Here is a 20066-nt window from a genome sequence, read left to right as displayed (position 1 = left end):
GTATATTTTTGCAAGTTGCGAAAAATTTTGGAAATTTGTATTGTCAGCTTTTCAGCAAACTAACTTTTCCACACCTCGTTCGAGAGTTTATAGCTATATTTATGCCGTCCTATAAATGCCATTAGTGGAGGGACCCCATAGGGTCCCTCCGAGTTGAAATTTTTCCAGTTTTCTAAGAAGCTTAAACTCTCGAACGAGGTGTGGAAAAGTTAGTTTGCTGAAAAGCTGACAATACAAATTTCCAAAATTTTTCGCAACTTGCAAAAATATACATAGCCAATAATTTTGAAAAATATGTAAAATAGACTAGCATTGGTCATTCTATCTTTTTTCATGAAAAATTGTGAGTTCGAATTTTAGAAAATTTTTGCTAATTTTATTGCAATGAGAAAAAAATCTCTTTTGAAAACTTTTTTTCAACGCTTAAATAAAAAAGTAAATTTTGTTAAAGTATCAAGAAACGACGAAATTCAAATTTAGAAAATTTTGCAGATTTTCGCAATTTGGAAAAAATGGCCAATGCTTGCATGTGTTTTTCATATTGATAATCAGCATGAAATTACGGACAGGTATATAATTTATAAACTTCATTTCATTATTCTGAGGGCTGTTAGCTAAATATTCTAAATTATACGTTTTCGTGCAGGCTTCGCCAAATATTTCGCAAAAACGTGATTTTGCATCGTATGTTCTATGACAAAGTTTTAGTTACACTAAATATTATCTATCAATTAAGACCATCCGAAAGGAAACCGAGATGTGACAGTACCTAAGGTTCCCTTGTTAGATTTATTGTCACAATTATTTGTATACTGAAATATATTTAACTTATTTTAATGGAACCATACATTTAATTAATGTGATGCCAGTTAGTACATAAATAAAATCAATAACCAGTCTAGTCCATTAACAAGGATTTGTCTTTCAACCGGTAGACCCAACAGAGTACCTAAAAATCATGGGTTACAATAATTCGAATGTGTCAGAGATTTGTATCGAATGGTTTGCTTCTATCACAAGTTTTCAAGAAGACATTTCCTCTTAATTTCATGTGACGTTAAGCATTAAATAGAAAAAATAATGGCCATTTCGTGATGTGGTGGTCAAAGAGAATAATCTTGTGATGATATTTCCAAAATAAAGGCACCCACACAAATATATTTACTTATTTATATGCATACAAATATACATTATGTTTCCACCAAGTCGTCTATTCGTCCATAATGACATTTTAGGATTATGACCTGTCACTAAAACAAACGTATTTTTGGCAGCATAAAAATAGTAGTCCAATTTGATTAAGCACATCTATTGCTATTTCCAAGACATAGCATACCGAATTTTGATATGGGTCACAAAGGTTTTAATTACTGATGCTTACTCGAAATTTCTCTGGTCGTGCATTACTTATGTATGTATGCATTTACGTAGCTCCTCAGATATTTGATATATGCATATACATAAGAAAACCATCCAACCTAACTTAAAATTGTTCCCTACTAAATAGTTTGTGCTAGGTTATAGTTAAAATCACTTACGAATTGATGTTCCGGAAATTCGCCCCATTTAGTTCTAGGCACCTTCTGAATGATTTGCCTACTTCCATTCTAATAAATTTAAGTAGGCAATGCAACCAGACAGAACTAATAATCGATCAATTTTCCATGCTCGACAGTAAATTCTCTCAATTAGCCCATAGACGACCCTAATACATAACTGATTTTCTTACTCATATTGTACTTGAGATGCTTCACATTTATAAAAAGGGCTGAGACATGACATAGCACAATTAGTGATCAATCGGTATCCCACCAAAAAGTACGGAAACACTGATAAGTGCAACGACATAAACGACATCCAACATGTGGGCTGTATTATATCACAGAATTTCAGCTCTGGTGAATATCCTGTTCCCCATAATGCTAAATAATTCCACCGTGGTTCAAACAACGCCATCCTCCATGATTGAAGACAGTACTGGTAACTAGTGTTCATATTGTGATTACTCAGGTAAATGCATAAAGCTAGATGATAATTATTATTTTTTATTTAGAATCCCATGTCACAAACACAACAATGGCATCATTCGATCCTGGCGTCCAGGAACGTTCTATGTTGGCCAAGATTGTCGGGTTTATTTGCTTCTTCTCTTTGACAGCTACCGGCGTGGTGGGAAATTCCTTGGTCAGTTGTAACTTAATATGCATATCAACAGAATTTTGAAAATGAAATAAATGAATAATCCTTCAGGTCATCTACACAATATTTACGGACTTTACACTACAAATAAAAACCCAGTTGTCGAACATGCCCATTTTGAGCTTGGCCTACATTGACTTGATAACGACAGGGATATGCTCCATGCTCGGAGCTGCATCCATTGTTTATGATGAGTATCCCTTTGGAAAAATAGTTTGTGGAATTTGGGCATACGTCAATCTCCTCGGGCTAATTACCACAATTGGCATCTTGGCCGTGATCAGCGTTGACAGATTCATTGTGGGTCGCTAAGTAGAGTTTATTTTGAAAAATCACATTTCAACTATCGTTACTCGTTCCAGGCTGTCGGATGGTCGTTACATTATCCGCAAATGGTAACCTACAACAGAATAGCGGCGGGATGCGGTTACGTTTGGGTTATGTGTCTGGCCGTCTCTGTCGTGTGGGTTTCTACAGAGGTAAGTTTTTCAGGAAATTAATTACCCATTCAATAATTGCAAAAAAACTACTAATTTTTCAAAATAATCCTAGTACGGCTATGATTTCTGGGCTGGCGTGTGTGACGTGACATGGGCCAATTTCGGACCGGACTTTCCACGCGAATTCTATTTCGCGATTGTCTGCGCCTTCATCTACGTGTTTATTCCCTCCGCCATCATTCTCGCTTGCAACCTTCTGATCATTCAATTCTCAAAGGAGAAAGGTCATGCTGCCACCGCGGGTTCGGATGGAAAGCAGGATGCAAAGTCAAAGGCAAACTCGAAGGTTTTGAAGGCCATGATAATCGTCATCTTATCTTTTTTCACGCTCACATTCCCATCCGCACTTATCAAGATCCTCAAAGTCATTGGTGGGAAAGATGGACCAGTAAAATATATTCCCAATATTTTCACCACTTTCACCACTTTTCTGCAGCTCTCAGCCTCCATCGTAAATCCATTTATTTATGGACTCTTTCGTAAAGATTTTCGCGATGCATATGCAAAACTCTGGAAACAAATGAAACAAGCATTGAACTTAAAGTGAGCTGAGAAGAGGTTTTTATTCAACTTTAATAAAAAGCAGGCTAAAATAACACGACTCGAAACTACATACCTACCTAAATTGTTGCAAAAACGGAATAAAATTTGACTTATTATTACTATGCTTTGCCACTTAACTAATTATCGGTAATTATTGTCATTATTACGATGCTTAACATATCTATGTAGTATTTGTAACAATCTGCACGGACTAGACAATAGTGAGACAATTTGAGACTGCATAATATCTCGTAGAGTACATATACATTGGCCAATTTCCGTCCAAGTTCCCTTCCAGGACATCAAAATAGTCTACGAGACACTTTTCATCCTTAAACTGTTGTAACAAAACATTCTTTAGCCTTAAATAATCCCTAAATTCTCGCTCCAATAGGTCACAGACTTTCTGCACTGCACTTTCTACACTCTGATTATCCTTTGCAACATAAAACCCTACCAAACTATTAAGATCCGGCTCCAACCATGACTTTCTGATTCCGAGAATATCATTCAGAAATCCAGCGCAGCCTTGGACATCCTCCACCTTTTTAAAACACGGGTGTTCTTGGATACGTTTCGGAATTACAACCGCATTCAACATCATGACAAATTCCACACAAAGAGAATTCGCACACTCGACGCCTCTCCACCTTTGAAAAATGTGGTCTGAATAATTCGACTGAGGTTTGTCGTAACTGCACCAGATAAACATGTCAAAATAGCGCTGATTGATCAGGGCGAAGCTTGGAATGCTCATCCTGTACCACGGGAAGTGTATCAGGCATTTCCTATGAATGTCGAGCATGGCGTCAAAACAGCTTTTAAAGTAGGGGAAGCCAACTATTTCGACGTATTGTGGTCGTCTCCCGGGCGTGTCATACTTTCCCGTAAAAATGTCCATAGATTGTTGCACGAATTTTTGCAGGTCGAGGGGGTCAATCCCTTCAATAAGCGATTGTTCCAAGGCGTCATCTACGAGAAAGACCCAAATATTGTATTCAACATAGAGTTCCATTCCCTTCGAAAACAAGTCGGAGAATGGATCCGTGTAGATGGCAAACCAGCAGCAGCCGTCCACCGTGCGTTGAAACTGGTCTTCTCTGCCTCGAGTGTCCCAGAATTTGGCGCACCATTTGTTCCCATGGTCGAGAAAGTGCTGGAAATCTTTGTCGGATATGAGGGGTCGTTGGGCTTTGGCAGGGATTCGTGGAAACTTGGATTTTATGTGGGTCCTTCCGAAAATGGGGTGGTCCATGGGTTCCATGTCGAACTTGACCCAGTGCTTAAAGGGGGCTGAGTCGTCATGATTTGTGTTAGTGTCTGAAATATTTAATGGGCTAAATTAATCTCGAGATTTGTTCATGTTCATTGTGCGTTGCTAGACGTTCTCATTAAATAAGTATTAACGTATTATTATTAGGACTTGAAACAAAATGGTTCAACTTTAACAAAAATTATGTATGCGCATATTTCAATCTAATATATTTTACCCGAATTTCGAACACGCCCTGAAACAAATCGGTTTGTAACCCACCCTATCAAAGTGCTAAATTTTTGTTGCAACTTACTCTTCATTTTAGTAGATGGATGAATTACCAGATAAATTTGTGGAAACTGTGTTCAAGTTTAGACTCTTGACATTTTAGTGGATCTCAAGTTATATATGTATGACTCAAACAACGTCAATAAAAGGAGTTGCGTGCCGGAAATAGTGAAAATAATTTGTATCTTACACTTCCTCCAGGTAAAGGATTGAAGGAGGTGTATTACTGTTAATTTATTTTGACGTTTTCACTTCTTGATTTGTGCTTTCGACATTACGCAGATAGTTACATCACGTTGTACATATCTACGTAAACATCTCGTGCAGTCATTGTCTCAAAATGTGGAAAGAAAGCAGATTAAATGCATAATATGTAATATGTACATATGCGTTTGTACGTCGTATTGTACCTCTAATCTAAAGATGAATTTGAGGTCAATCATCACTAAAAATTATTTTCCTGAATATTCCTGCCCTCTCAGAACTGACGTCAAAAGACATACAATTTATACCAAACTAACGCACAAAAATTTACTTGCACAAGATTTATCAAAATCGGTAAAAATTGTGCTAAAATTATGATAAAATTGCAAGAATGGGACCAAGCAGTTTAATTATTATTACGCTCGTTAAATATCCAACTTTTGTGAATCATAAGGTCATGAACACATGTATTTATTGTGTGAATTCGTTACAACGATTATGACATTTCAAATATAACATTTGCATTCGAATTATGGATCCAGAGCCACGAAATTTTATGCTTTAAAAAATAATCCTTCCATATAGATGCTATTGTACTAATTTCATATTTTATTTCAATTTTTATTAAACAGTGTGAACACCAGCATTATGCAGAATATGCCACTTTTTCCTTCAAAACTATGCACCAACTCTCCTCTCACAACTACTAAACTTTTGCAATGATTCCAAAAAACTCGCGCAAGTTGACGCGTACAAAGTAGGGAGCCAGCTAAACGGAAGAACGATATATTATACCATCAATTAGCTAAAATAATTAAAACTCATTTAAGTACAAAATTTTCATACTGAATTTCCGTGAGTCGAATATGCCACGGTAGAAAACCCAACGTCGAATTAACATTTCCGAAAACCATCATCAGCTCTGGCTCCGTGTCACACCAATCCAATCCAACATTTTTGTTAATTGCCGTCTCCGAAAAAAAATCAACCTTTTATACATATTTATTCATTGAGTAAACATGGTGGCAGTTTTGTACCTCCCAGGTCACAAAATCCAATGCTTTATTATTAAACGCTTCCGAGAGTCCATTCGTCGGCCTGTAATTTAGACCTTTCTGGAACAAATCCTTTGTAACTGATACAATCCCTTGTTTCCCATCATCCTCTCCGAGCAGGACAATTTTCAAGGTATAATTCCCCTCGAATTTGTTGTTGAATGTGAAATTGCAAAATTTCAGTGACGGTAAATCTTTAATCTTCAAGTTCTTTGCACTCTGGGCAGCCTGCACTTCCTCGAGGAGGGTTGTGATAAATTTGTGCATTCGTGATGCATTCGTCTTAATAATTCCTGTTAATTGAAGGTTCACAAGTTTATACTATATCCGTAAAGTTTTTTTTATTTTCGAGGAAATGTTACCCTTTTCATCATACACCGAGATAATGTGGATGTCCATCATCCACGCCCAAGTTATAATCCTGGCGACCTGTGATATTTTTGATTGACCTTAATTTGTATATGTTATTTTCACATTTTTTAAAATTATTGCCTTCAAAAGTTGTTCTTCCTCAAAATTATGAAACACGAGTGCCAAATGCTGAGGCAGTTTGCGAAAGTCCTCTTTGGAGATCTGGGCCAGAGTTTTTATCTCAGTGTAAATCGAAGGTTCCCATGATTTCCGAAATAAAGTTTGAAATTCAAACTTTTTAATTTTCCATATAAAATGCAGAATTAGCCAGGCTAAAACCTTAATTGGGCCGAGAAATAACTCCAAGTAGCTGCTCATTATGTATTTTGAACACTTTTCTCTGCTAACTTGTGCCAAGAATGGCTTTTGTGGTCCAAGAGAGTTTGTAGAATGTACCATCTCGTAGAAGTTGTGTCTGTTGTTTGAGTCAATCGGTATCTTCAAAAGGAGTGTAAAGTGCTGAAATTGTTCTTTTTACAGTAAAAATAAGGCTATCGTTAGTTTATTACAATGACACTAATGGGTTTCATGCGTCTCATACTGAGCGTGTACAGAACCAATTCTACCTAGCTAAAATAACAATGTACAAAATAACAATAACGATGTACGTCGCATTTGAGTTTTTATGGATATACAGACCTAGGTAGTGCTCATGGATCCGGCATTTTATTAGTATGTCTGCACTAGATCTGTCATCTTTACTTAATCGACCTGGTCTTAAAATATATTTCTCGATGAGACCTTGTCCGAGTTCAAAGATTTTACTAGAGGTCCACTACCAAGGTTTACCGGCGGGGGGGGAGGGGGGTAATTTTGGGAGTTGCAGTAACTCGCCAATTTGATAAATTAAATCATAAATTTGATAAAAAAGATGCACAAAGCAGACGAAATTGACAAAATAAAAACTAAATTTTTCGACAACACTTCGTCAGAGTAACCCCTTCTGGTTTTTGAAGTATCTAAGTCGAACATTGGAACATTGAACACTGAAAGTAAATATGTAAGTGATTTGGTGATAATTTAGGCACATTATAAAGCCATTTTGCAAAATAGTGGTCAATGGGATACATCAAAGAGTGTCCCAACGCTGCTATGAGAAAGTACTTACATCGGATTGTACCTGTTCTGCACTGTGGTCTTACATATGAGGCAGGGGAAGATTTTCTCGATCTGCCATAAATATGGGCCAAATGTTGAATACAATACTCATAGATTTTATTGTATTTTATGTCAGTGTCATCTACTTAATTAGCATCAGAGTCACTAAATAAATTTTATAATTGGTACATAAGCGGTGAGCAATAATAATTGCGAAGAGGTTTCGGATAAGGGCAATATGTTCATAAATGGAGTAAATATCATCAATATCAATCTTTAAAAACATAGCTTTCAATAATTAATTTTCCACAATTTACCATTTATATATACATCTCATTTCGCATTATTTATCAAATTAATCAACAAAATTCAATGCTATTTTAATTTTCTTACCTGATCCATACATGTACGAATGTGCCTACATACATTTTCACATCAAACATTGCATTGGCTTAATATTGCAGCACACATGCACGTTTACATACGCACTTAATTCCACATGAACTTTACCACAGTTACAAATTGCAAACACGGTATTGAATACACATCGACGTATTGGAATTACTAAATCTTTCCTAACGTCATACCCATCATCCTCCCGTTGATATTACTGCACGACTAGTGTTATTTCACTCAAGGAAGGATTAAGCAGCTTCAGCGCTACCATTTATCGGAAATTCTTATTCATTTCACTCAACAATAATTCCTGCAACTATGGCGTTCCGAAGAAAATCCATGACTATAGCGGAGGAGGACGCATTCGTGCTCACCTTTGAGGAACTTATCGACGAAATAGAAACGCTACCCGAGTACCAGGATGATATGCAGGAGTCCTTGGCCATGCTGAGAAGAGCAGTTTGTTACAATGTTCCGGGTGGGAAACAAATTAGGTGAGAAAAATAAATCCAAGATTTAAAATCTGAAATTTAAATTGTGTACTTGGAAAATATTTTAAATTTCCAGAGGACGTGGCGTGGTCGCAGCGTATCGTGCTTTGGTTGACGAACCCAACTATGACACCATCAAGGAAACATATATTTTAGGATGGTGCATTGAAATTGTGAGTGTACACATGTAACCTATGAATTTTGCACATATTTAAATATTTCTCCTACATATTTTGTCATTCTTCTCGTGTATAAAAGTTTCAAACCTGCTTCCTTGTCATCAACGATTTAATCGAAAATTCTGAAAATCGACGAGGAAAATTGTGCTGGTATTTACTTGACAACATTGGAGACATCGCCATTAGTGACGCTCATTTGATGTCGGGTGTCGTTAATATCGTTCTGGACCGTTACTTTTATGACAAGCCATATTATCCAGACTTGATAAAGTTATTCCACAACATTCATCTCACAACCTGCCTTGGACTATGCATGGATACACAATCAAGTAAAACGGGTGGTTCTGAAGGGTAATGTTTTGTCCAGCGTGAAATAATTTGAAATATTAACGATTTCATGTCTACTGTATAAATATTTAGGTATTCCATGGAACGATACAGTAAAATTGTCAAGTACAAAACAGGCTATAATTCGTTCTTTCTACCGGTTTCCTGTAGTATGATCCTAGTATAATAAAGTAACAATTATCACACTGTAGCAGCTCTCGAGCACACTCTCACTGGATAAATTTGCATATTCACCTAGGCAAATAAAACAAATGAAGACGATTACAAAGAAATTGAAGAGCTGGTCTTGGAAATGGGATTATTGTTCCAAGCGCAGGATGACTTTCTCGATTGTTTTGGCGACCCTAGACTAACTGGACGATTCGGTACTGACATTGCAGAAAATAAATACTCGTGGTTAATCGTGAAAGCATTCGAGAAAGCGAATTCGGAACAGAAAGAGCTACTTTTAGTATGTACATAATTCTGAACACAAATTTTTTCTTTATGACCAGCCACGTAAATATTTACATAATTAATTTGTTTCCATCTCGCAGGCCAACTACGGTCTTGGGAAACAGAGTTCTGTGAAAAATGAAAGGACGGTATTGAATATCTATAAAGATCTCGGGCTTTTGCATGATTATCGAAAGTTTGAGGACGCAACGTATGCATCCATTTGTGACAGAATTGGAAAACTTGGTAATCGCATTCCTACATCAATTTTCGCCGAAACTGCGGAAATAATTTATAGAAGGAATAAATAGGTTGTGACATGCGAATATTTAAGAATATGTGGATACTAGTAAAATAGGGAACTACCAGATGAAACGATAAATTTATAACTTGTTTTCAGTGTTAGTTTATGTACATATGTATTTAACCTAATGATAGAGTTTATGAATTTCGTTGTGTTCAAGGTACAAAATTAATAAGCCATGTAATCGTAAAATTGTATCTGTATGCTAAATAAAGTTTTGGCATAAAAATACCTTCCAATAAAAAATTGCATAAAAATAACAAATTCATAAATTCATCATTACGATTTCTTCAACTTGCTCAGAAATTACTACTTAAATCAAGTATGTAAGTGTACAAAATTGTATACATATTTAGCATTGGAAATTATCAGGCATCAGATGTCTACCCAGGCTTCAGACGCACAATTACCAGTGTTGACTTACTTAATCCAGTTCTACAGATAATATTATTGTTCAAATCTAAACTTTTCATGGTGTCAACAATTTAGTATAAATTAAAAGCCGATCTCACACGCAAGGTGAGACCGGCTTGCAATTGATACCTCATTTTGTATCATTGTGCAAAATAAATTGAAGTTATTACTCCTCTGTCGGTGAAATAATGATGTAAAATTCGTCTACTCCTCGCAGCGAGTATTGCAATCGAATCGAATGTTATGACGAAAGTCTTGGCCTTAATAAATATTATATACGTAAATATGGACATACGCCATCAAATTCGAGCGTCAATAAGATTTCTAACTTAATACATACATACATCCATAAATCTGACAGTGCCTTCTCATCTTTTCCTTTACTCTTTCACTCTTCAAAATCACATCTGCTCTTTCAACCATGGCGAAGCGACGACAATCTGTGAGCCTTCAAGAAGAAGATGCTTTTAAAATCGTTATTGACGAACTTATCGAGGAAATAATTTGGCATCCCACACTTGGTGATACCGAAGTGGAAACATGGCTGTTAAAAATGGTTGATTATACGGTTCCTTTGTAAGTGCTCGTTCCAATTTTTATTCACAGAAATTGCTTTAGCTAATTCTTCTGTTGATATTGTTTTACAGGGGGAAGCAGTTGAGGTAAGGAATTCCAATTTTAACAAGTATTAGAGAATATTCATATCTGTGTATGCATTATTTACTCAGGGGTCGTGGGGTAATTTCTGCCTTCAAGTCTTTTCGTGGATTAACGACAAAGGAAGACTTGAAGCCGATCTTTGTTCTCGGATGGTGCGTGGAATTGGTATGATGTGATGTATTAAATAAGTAATTACAATAAGTTGCCAATCTGATTTTAATAAATCTCATCACGCAGCTAGCGGCATCATTCTTCATCGCGGAAGACATTATTCGTCGATCTGTAAAGAGACGAAATCAATTGTGCTGGCATTTGGTAAAAGATGTTGGAAAATCTGCCATCAGTGATTCAATTCTTCTGCAAGACATCATGTATTTCATCATTGATAAGCATTTTTCTGGTCAACCGTGTCACAAGCCTTTAGTCCAGTTGTTTCACAAGTGTTACTTTAACACCTCCCTGGGACAGAATTTGGATGCTCGGATTGGGCGGATGAAGGACATTAGCGAGTATGTCTTCAGAAATATATAATTGCCACACTAAAATAATTTATCCAATTATGCAGAAAAATGTAAAACAGAACTATGTTCGAAATCTTCTTTTACTTAATTATGTAAAAAAAATCAAACCATCTACTTCTAGATTTACGTTTGAGAACTATAACCGTGTCTCAAAATACAAGACTGGATATTTTTCCTTTTACTTGCCCCTTGCAATTGGGTAAGGAATCATATATATAAATATTTACGTAATTTGAGAAATTAGGAAAATTTTAACCATTTAATTGAACAATTAACATTAAATCCAAAAATTAAATTAGGAAAATTATGGTACGTACATAAACTTTTCTTGCCTATTTAAATTTATTAGTGTGCAATATGTAACTGTTATAAATTTTCCTCTTCACAGTCCGATTGTGGTGACATCGACCCTACTGAAATGAGGCTAATTGAAGATATTGCTGTCGACATGGGTCAGCTTTTCATGACGCAGGATGATTTTCTAGATTGCTTTGGTGATCCGGAAATAACGGGACGATTCGCTACGAAAATACAGGGAAATGCGTGCACATGGTTCATAATAAAGGCATTAAGTATGGCTAGTCCAGAACAAGAAAAAATATTGAAAGTAAGTAAAGAATCACGGGAAATGATTACGATATAAAAATTAACCTTCTTAATTTCTATGTACGCATCTTAGGAACATTACGGACAACCAGGAACTGACAGTGCTAACAAAGTAATGAAAATATTTCGTGCCCTCAACCTGGTAGACCACTACAAACGTTATGAAATGCAGTGCTATAAGTCAATCATGGAAAAAATTTCCAATCTGCCCGATTCAATTCCTGCTCTGTACTTTTCTGAAACTTTGGATATAATTCTTAAACGAGACAGATGAGCAGTTGTATAAATTTAATTGTACGATGGTACTGCATCTTATAGAAAATTATTGTTATACAAAAATGGAGTTAATGTAACATCAACCCGATATTACCAAATAAAATTATTGCAAATCTGACAACTTCGAGAAATCAAGTTAGGTTGTTAAAAATGGAGCGATACTAGATGCTACATACTTATTAAATGAAGAAAAGAAACGTACGTCTGACAAAGCATTGATTCAAATAGAATTGATTATCGAGTGTAATATCCCAGAAATTATTCATCTAGAGTTGCTACGTAGACATACATATGTACGTAATAGATGGCAAGATATAGCGAGATTTAATATAAAACTTTGCAAGTATAAATGCAAGGGCAGAAAATATATTACATACACATCTGCACATGGATAATAATATGGCACATACATATTTATCTGCATACTCAAAATTTCGTTAAAATCTACTTGTGGTAATGAATGCTTTTGTCAAACCCTGAATACTGTGGATGAAGTTCTAACCCTGCAGACTTATTACACCGCTTTGTAGCATTAATTTCACGACGTCACCGGTCAAAAAAATTTTTTCCTCCAAACTGGTCCAAAATAAAAGTCTAGCATGGGAATAGTATAGAAAAATTATTTTTAGCGTTCTATGACCCCTGGGTCATGAATTAAGGGCCCCTGAAGGGTCAAATAGCGTTCCCTGATAACCCCATGCAAATGGGGTATCAAATTAATCCCCTGGACCAGGGGAACCAGAAAAATATTTTTATAAATTTTTATGACCCTTGAGTCGTGAACTAGGAGCCCTTGAAGGGTTAAATATCATTCCCTCACAACTAAAGGCAAGTGGGGTATCAAATTAATCCCCTGGACAAGGGGAACCCAAAAAATATTTTTCTGGATTTTTTTGACCCTCAGGTCAAGAGTTAAGGGCCCCCGAAGGGTCAAAATAGTAACCATGGTAACCCCATGCAAGTGGGGTATCAAATTAATCCCCTGGCAAAGGGCAAGCATAAAAATATTTTCCTGAATTTTTTTGACCTATCGGGCAACAGTTAAGGGTCCCTGAAGGGTCAACATAGTAACCATGGTAACTAAGGTGAATGGGGTATCAAATTAATCCCCTGGACCAGGGGAATCAGAAAAATATTTTTTGGTTTTTGTGACGTATAGGTCAAGAGTTAAGGGCCCCTGAAGGGTCAAATAATAACTTATTGTATTTTACTAAACGGGACATTATTTTAAAGTTTTCAGTTTTGCAAGAATGTTAAGTAGAGAGGGGTAGGCATATTTTTGAAAATTTCGTACAAATTTAATGAATAATAATTCTTAACACTATGTACAAATCGGATTCACTATTTATAATATTTATTATGTATTGAATCCATTGAAGTTAAAATCTAGGTTGATTCTGGTGGGAAGGTTAATCTCCTCCTAGAAGTTGCACATTCTTCTTCAGGCAAGTCTTCTTCTTCCCCAGCCTGTGAGTATTCAATATCATTGTGTATTTGCATTCGGAATCTATCAACTACTTCGTCAACATCGTCAGGGTCCTCATCTTCGTCGTCAGACACATCATCTGCTGCTGTAATCTGTATATTATGTATAAGTTATGTATTTTTTTACTAATAGTTTACTGTCACCAAGAACTCACTCGAATGGGGTTGGCTGAAGCTACACGTGTTTGGAAGTCATCAAGGAAGTCATCAAAATGTCCATCATTTTTCCAATACTCGTCCTCCAATCTATTTACAATAATAATGTAGAAATTGCGAATTATTCCCATAATAGCGAATCTTGGTTTTACGAACCGGTGCACATGTTTGATGTGTTTCTGCCATTGTTCCTTTGTGTATGTTGTCATAATTCTCTCAGCCTCAGCTTGTGCAAACTCAGCGGTCCCCTGTGTGTTTGCAGCCCTAACTGCGTGCTTGATGTCTTTCCACACGTACTCAATTGGGTTCAAGTCGCTAAAAATAGTTATTACATGAATATTCTTATTACCGTTACCTATGATTACCAGTTCTTACCAGTTATATGGGGGTAATCTGGAAAATACGTAAATACAGTGTTTAAATAAATATTACAAATTATTAGTAAATTACCCATGAATAGAAAATAACTTTACCGGACAACAGTGTTTCCATATTTCAATGCCTCCTTATCCACAATGTAATATTCATTTCCGTTTTTAAGGTCTTGAACCATTTTCCATAATTCAGGTCGTCTCATTTGCTTTACAGGTTTTAGTTTCAGCTTTTCAGGGCCCTCTAAATTATCATTCAGCCAGTCGTATAGCTCTTGTTTTCGGGATGTAGATTTTGGAGCTTCCTTGGTGCTGTGATACGGAGCTGACAAATTTAAATAAATGAAATTTAAATTAAAATGGAATTTACAAATACAAATTATTGGATGATATTACCGTTATCAATAACAATTATGCATGGACCATAATTATCTTTTATCTTTTGATTAAGATCCTTCCACCAAGCCATGTAAGCGACACCGTTAACGTTTGCGTGGTAATCCATCAGGACTTTCTTCTTTGATACTGGATATACCTTCATAGCGCCAGGTACGAATCCATCCTCTCCACCTGTGAAGATAATTATTATTTTGAAATAATTTCCTATTTAATGTGGATAGTTGAACTGCACCTGCATGCATCACAATGATACGTGGTCCTCTAGAAATTTTCGGGTTTTGGAAGGAGTATAAAGCCGCTTCATGAAATGACTTAATAACCCAGCCTTTTCCAGTTCTAGCATAACTATCGACCCACGTTTCATCTGAATAAATATAATGCATTAATAATTATATTAAATTAAATTAAAACATTTTTGATATTTAATCAGCCAAACCTGTGTAGACAACACATTTTGGGTTCTCGGACTGACGATTTTTAATCATTACGACAGATATTCATATCGCTTCTGCACGATGTCTGATCTCATGAGGATAACTGCTCGCTTATCAACAGTTTTGAATCTAAATCCTAATTGCTTAATGAGTTTTCTTAACGTCCACTTGGAACATTTGAACGCTGTAAGAGTTTCTCCTCGGGCTATCCGACCATCTTCTTCTTCCTTGACTTCCTCCATCAGTTTTGTGTATACGTTATGCATTGTTGGTGCTTGATTATTAGCATAGAATTGATGAATGATTCGTTTAACGTGCTCAGTTCGGAAGTCGTCAAACTGATCCATCACTGGCGTTGGTCTAATACGTTTCTTACCAGGTGTTTTTATACTATTCGTTTTGTAATTCTCCATTGTCTGATAAACTGTTCTCTCTCCAATTCCTAGAATCTGGCTAGTTTTGGTGACAGAGTTTCCTGTTAGTATTTCACACTGTACCTGGTTACTGTCAAAGAATACTTTGGCGTTGACAATTAACTTTTGAGCTGTCGCCTGTAGTGAAACACCAAGTAGTTGGAATGGGAGTTTAGTATTTGGTTGTTTACAGTCGTTTTTCGCTTTCGGTGTTGCTTTCTCAATTTCAAAGGCTAATTGTTGCATAGGAAAACTCGTAGGACTGCACCTCGAAAGACTAAGGTAAGGTTTGGTTCCATCATTCCGTCTAGGAACATCAGATAAAGGAATTCGCATTTCACCTTCCCCCAATACCTGTTCTTTAGCTCTGAGAAGGGAATAGAAATATCCACACTCAGAATCCGGACAAGGAGGACCAACAATTAGGACATCTTGAATGAACTCGTTTATAAGGTTCATCTTTTCGTCGTTTATGGGGGTTGGGAGATAGCCTACCGTGTCACTGCCGGGTGGAACATTTTGGATTAGTGAAAAAGATTGAACTGCTTGATGAAATTGCCCTTGATTGTGTCCGAAGTGAAGTAAAATTATGCAGTACGTCAATGACTCGGCAGGTAAGATTCCTTCGAGATGGTCACTAGTAATCTGGCTGTCAGAAAACAACATATCTGGTGCAACTTGTTTCGATCCGAGGACAAAGTAGAAATTTTTTTATTTTGCGTTGCGTAGTTTGTTTCTCTTGTATGATTGAGAAGATCTTGTTCTGGAAAGATGCGTACATTACTTGGTGGATAGTCATCCCGCCCACAAGGATTATTTCAACGAATCCGTTAAGTGAATTAGTTTTTGGAGGACGAGCGCCTTTTGGGCATGAACATGTTCAATAAACGAAATCTGGTTATCATCATTCTTGGTTGCAAATTCGTTCAAAATCATCCTACATCCCCCTTTGTAAGGGGCCGTTGGGTAAATGTCTGTTCCCACACATGTATCTTCACCTTCTGTACTCTTGGATGCATACTCTGTATTTGAAGTGTCCATTGGTGATTCACCGCCAGGAGCTGACCCTTCCCCTAACTCTTCACGTTGTCCACAGTGCCCACGTTCATCATCTCCATCACCATCCTCCTGTATTGATCAGAACAAAAACGTACATGAGCTTGTTACTACAATAACAATTTCACGATGTCCCCCACAACATCCGCGGTCGCTGCTATTTATAAATATGTTGCAATATTTCTCACAAGTGCGTCTGCATTGGTGTCCATTTCATCCACATTTGAGCATGGCATGACGAGGGAATTCATGTCAGACTGTTTTTGCTAAAAGTGATAAACTTGTATGAAATGCGTCTGTGCTCTCAGACAATAAATCGATGAATCTGAGCTAGCATTAATAGTGCAAAAATATAATCTTACATCGATATGCGGTGGATTTACATTAGTTTCTGGATCCACCGTGTAGCAGCTCCCTAGCCAAATATTTTGCAGAATACTTATCCACTTTGACTCCTGAGCTTGGCCTTCCCAGATGGCACGAGCAGTTGTTAGTGTTCCTACTGAAGTTTTATCGTACACCGTTTCATGTGCAAAATGCAAAGTTAAACTGGGATAAAATCCTGCTGGGTAGAAATATAAGAAGGATGTATAGGACCCTCCAATTTGACTTTCGAAATATTTTTTGGCACTCATTGCGGCCGCAAAAAGTGGGAACAGATCTTTTCGATGTAATTGCACAGTAGTTAGAAGTGCCTCGTCTGCCTCTGATGGTAGAACCCCTAGCAAATAATCGACGTCATGTTTGCGGCATGCTGCATCTGTGAATAATATCAACACAAAAATTATAAAATTAATTTTCACAAATTTGACTTGGTTAGTGTATGAGCATAAATTGGGCAACAATTACCAACAGCATTTATTGGGCCACCGAGATCATCCTGCTTCTCAATATCGGTGGCAGGCCCGCAATATCTTAATTAATACCAATAATAAAATTATGTTAATAAAGAATCATTTCATAAAGATTCCAATCGCAACTTCAAAAATAAAAAAACTCATCCAAAATAACCAATTACCTATATCCAGGGAGATTGAAAGGTAATCCGCTTGGCGCCTTTTTAACTTTAGCTTTCTCCAAGGAAAGTATAATACCACGTGGGCGTCGGAGAGATCCAGGATGGAAAAATGCATCTTGACGAAGATGAAAGCAAGATGGCAATTTACCTTCGTTGGTAGGAATAAACGTGTGCTTTCTGGCAAAGAAGGCTGAATGCAGGAGACTTGTGTAGTTGAACCTGATGCATGATATTTGGTTGCACAGAATTAGAACTGTGCATGCAGAAGGAAGAGGAGTAGTGCCTTGAATAGCTTTAGTTACTGCTTGCTTGGTGGTACACTTCTTCGTTTCAGCCGCTATATTACAATAAGTGTCACTAATTTTTTCCTGAGTTAAGTCGGATAGTTTATTGGATGGAAATGTGTGGTTGGCGTTTGAAATTGTGATGTTATTTAGTAGATAACGGCTGGCATCCACGAAACTTTTAAAATAAAAAGTTACATAGCTTTCACTTCCCCATATCCGTATCTTTTTATTTTCATACTCTACTTCTTCAATTTTGATAGTGTCACTGAAGAACATAACAGTTTCATTAATTTCCATACACATCGTTTGATTACATATCAGAAATCCACTGCAATTGGATGGTAATGTCTCCTTGAACCAGATAACCAATCCACCCAGGTTATCCGTCTCATCACACACAACTTTAACCTGTTTATCTATTTCTATTTTATCGACATTCGCGCAACTTTTACCACAAACACAATGAACTATATATAACACATACAGTGTTCCATAAATTAAGTTATGCAACGTCATCTTCAATTTTAAAAATTAATAATTGAGCGGATACCAGTAAGTACAAACTCCAAAACTTAAATTTCAAAATGTCGACTGGAGAAGCCAGCAAGGATAAGGGGTCTCCCATCACCTCATATATTTATAATGCATCAGTTTTTAGGGGATATTCATCACCCCAACCATTAACCCAATCCTTCCCCAAACAAGATGGTGCATAAAGATATGTATATGAGAAAGGGACCAGTTTATACAAACATAAGTATGCTGCCTGAGACAGGATATGAAGCCTGGTTACCATGGTTACTATGTTGACCCTTCAGGGACCCTTAACTCTTGACCTATAGGTCAAAAAAATTCAGGAAAATATTTTTATGCTTGCCCTTTGCCAGGGGATTAATTTGATACCCCACTTGCATGGGGTTACCATGGTTACTATTTTGACCCTTCGGGGGCCCTTAACTCTTGACCTGAGGGTCAAAAAAATCCAGAAAAATATTTTTTGGGTTCCCCTTGTCCAGGGGATTAATTTGATACCCCACTTGCCTTTAGTTGTGAGGGAATGATATTTAACCCTTCAAGGGCTCCTAGTTCACGACTCAAGGGTCATAAAAATTTATAAAAATATTTTTCTGGTTCCCCTGGTCCAGGGGATTAATTTGATACCCCATTTGCATGGGGTTATCAGGGAACGCTATTTGACCCTTCAGGGGCCCTTAATTCATGACCCAGGGGTCATAGAACGCTAAAAATAATTTTTCTATACTATTCCCATGCTACACTTTTATTTTGGACCAGTTTGGAGGAAAAAATTTTTTTGACCGGTGACGTCGTGAAATTAATGCTACAAAGCGGTGTAATAAGTCTGCAGGGTTAGAACTTCATCCACAGTATGTAGTACATATATTCGCATTGTTGGGTACCATAATCTGCATAGGTATGTGTTTATATCAATCTTATTGAAATTATTATAATGCATTTTCCTAATCATATTTTTTCCTCCACATCGATGGCATTGCATTGAACAAATTGGTTCTTATTGATTTGTCATTTACTTACGAAAATGATGGCTCAAACTTATGTACGCCTGTTGTTTGAGTCACTCATCATCCCTCAATAATATCCAGTAGTATGTATGATTCATACTATTCATATTATTATATGAATAGAATAGCGTATTACGTAAATATGCAAAGGGGGTCAAGTTGGAACTGTTTTAATGGCTGATGGAAGTCGTGTAAATATCAGAAGGGGCAAGTGGACATTTTTTGTAACTTTGTTAAAATGCATAACACATACTTTTGAAAAAATGGAATCGACACGGTATAAAAAAAGTAGCAGATACGGAATGCACCTGCCCTTGTTCGAGACATTTGCACTTTGATACTTCTACTTGTCACTTGTAGCCATTTGTGCCTTTAATAACTGTTTTATGTTTTACATTAGTCCCATAATCGACTCTTGAATGAAAACACTTCCAAGAATGTGACGCATTAATATTATGAAAAGACGTGAAATCCACTGAAAGAAACGCAAACACTCTGGATCTCAAGCTCCTCAACTAAGTACTAGAACATAATGTACATACATATGTACATATATATACCAATCACTACTAATGGTGAGTTTTAATGTTCTGGCTGCATAAACAAGTGCCACATCAAACCAATATGCATAACACTGTCTTTAATACGTGCATGTACGTATAAATGCATATTGTCATTCAAATCAATTTATTTAGCATATTTTAGTTAGATTTCATTTAAAAT

At 36.6% G+C, this 20066-nt stretch overlaps 7 protein-coding genes across 10 annotated transcripts; 3 read left to right on the top strand and 4 right to left on the bottom strand.

The window, feature by feature from the left end:
- Positions 1-1817: 1817 nt before the first annotated feature.
- On the top strand, positions 1818-3379 carry LOC110863499 (C5a anaphylatoxin chemotactic receptor 1). Of its 2 annotated transcripts, none has more exons than XM_035846773.1 (4): positions 1818-1980; positions 2054-2184; positions 2251-2678; positions 2752-3379. In XM_035846773.1, exons 3-4 carry the CDS (start codon positions 2592-2594, stop codon positions 3244-3246), a joined length of 582 nt encoding a protein of 193 aa, XP_035702666.1. In that variant the 5' UTR covers positions 1818-1980; positions 2054-2184; positions 2251-2591; the 3' UTR covers positions 3247-3379. Both variants share the same exon structure in this region, with proteins under 2 accessions (XP_035702666.1, XP_035702667.1).
- LOC118434052 lies at positions 3244-4861 on the bottom strand. Of its 2 annotated transcripts, none has more exons than XM_035846771.1 (2): positions 4733-4861; positions 3244-4562 (listed from the first exon to the last, which is right to left on the bottom strand). In XM_035846771.1, the coding sequence occupies exons 1-2, from the start codon at positions 4815-4817 to the stop codon at positions 3454-3456; spliced, it is 1194 nt and encodes a 397-aa protein (XP_035702664.1). In that variant the 5' UTR covers positions 4818-4861; the 3' UTR covers positions 3244-3453. The 2 variants fall into 2 exon arrangements, with proteins under 2 accessions (XP_035702664.1, XP_035702665.1); XM_035846772.1 differs by having other exon boundaries at positions 4811-4861.
- Positions 4862-5578: 717 nt separating this feature from the next.
- LOC118434150 (dehydrodolichyl diphosphate synthase complex subunit nus1-like) lies at positions 5579-8201 on the bottom strand. Its single transcript, XM_035846974.1, has 5 exons — positions 6537-8201; positions 6407-6473; positions 6027-6337; positions 5836-5960; positions 5579-5758 (listed from the first exon to the last, which is right to left on the bottom strand). Exons 1-5 carry the CDS (start codon positions 6852-6854, stop codon positions 5668-5670), a joined length of 912 nt encoding a protein of 303 aa, XP_035702867.1. The 5' UTR covers positions 6855-8201; the 3' UTR covers positions 5579-5667.
- On the top strand, positions 8179-9939 carry LOC110863491 (farnesyl pyrophosphate synthase). The gene is made up of 6 exons (XM_035855137.1): positions 8179-8443; positions 8517-8613; positions 8699-8970; positions 9040-9130; positions 9206-9418; positions 9504-9939. Exons 1-6 carry the CDS (start codon positions 8268-8270, stop codon positions 9711-9713), a joined length of 1059 nt encoding a protein of 352 aa, XP_035711030.1. The 5' UTR covers positions 8179-8267; the 3' UTR covers positions 9714-9939.
- Positions 9940-10397: 458 nt separating this feature from the next.
- Positions 10398-12314, top strand: LOC110863483 (farnesyl pyrophosphate synthase). Its single transcript, XM_022112808.2, has 8 exons — positions 10398-10696; positions 10768-10782; positions 10849-10945; positions 11018-11289; positions 11423-11500; positions 11601-11610; positions 11690-11908; positions 11981-12314. The coding sequence occupies exons 1-8, from the start codon at positions 10542-10544 to the stop codon at positions 12179-12181; spliced, it is 1047 nt and encodes a 348-aa protein (XP_021968500.2). The 5' UTR covers positions 10398-10541; the 3' UTR covers positions 12182-12314.
- Positions 12315-13304: 990 nt separating this feature from the next.
- Positions 13305-15136, bottom strand: LOC110863474. 2 transcript variants are annotated; one of them, XM_022112797.2, is made up of 8 exons: positions 15031-15136; positions 14827-14958; positions 14592-14765; positions 14298-14520; positions 14200-14217; positions 13981-14139; positions 13824-13914; positions 13305-13761 (listed from the first exon to the last, which is right to left on the bottom strand). In XM_022112797.2, the coding sequence occupies exons 1-8, from the start codon at positions 15077-15079 to the stop codon at positions 13570-13572; spliced, it is 1038 nt and encodes a 345-aa protein (XP_021968489.1). In that variant the 5' UTR covers positions 15080-15136; the 3' UTR covers positions 13305-13569. The 2 variants fall into 2 exon arrangements, with proteins under 2 accessions (XP_021968489.1, XP_035716801.1); XM_035860908.1 differs by having other exon boundaries at positions 13824-14139.
- A 1109-nt stretch (positions 15137-16245) lies between these two features.
- Positions 16246-18627, bottom strand: LOC118439518. Its single transcript, XM_035860903.1, has 5 exons — positions 17516-18627; positions 17347-17411; positions 16860-17257; positions 16686-16763; positions 16246-16569 (listed from the first exon to the last, which is right to left on the bottom strand). Exons 1-5 carry the CDS (start codon positions 18316-18318, stop codon positions 16255-16257), a joined length of 1659 nt encoding a protein of 552 aa, XP_035716796.1. The 5' UTR covers positions 18319-18627; the 3' UTR covers positions 16246-16254.
- Between the last annotated feature and the right edge of the window lie 1439 nt (positions 18628-20066).

This window comes from Folsomia candida, unplaced genomic scaffold (assembly GCF_002217175.1).
Source record: "Folsomia candida strain VU population unplaced genomic scaffold, ASM221717v1 Fcan01_Sc001, whole genome shotgun sequence".
Classification (NCBI taxonomy): Eukaryota; Metazoa; Arthropoda; class Collembola; order Entomobryomorpha; family Isotomidae; genus Folsomia; species Folsomia candida.
Note: the sequence above shows the minus strand (reverse complement) of the source record. Positions and strands in the feature narration are given on the sequence as shown.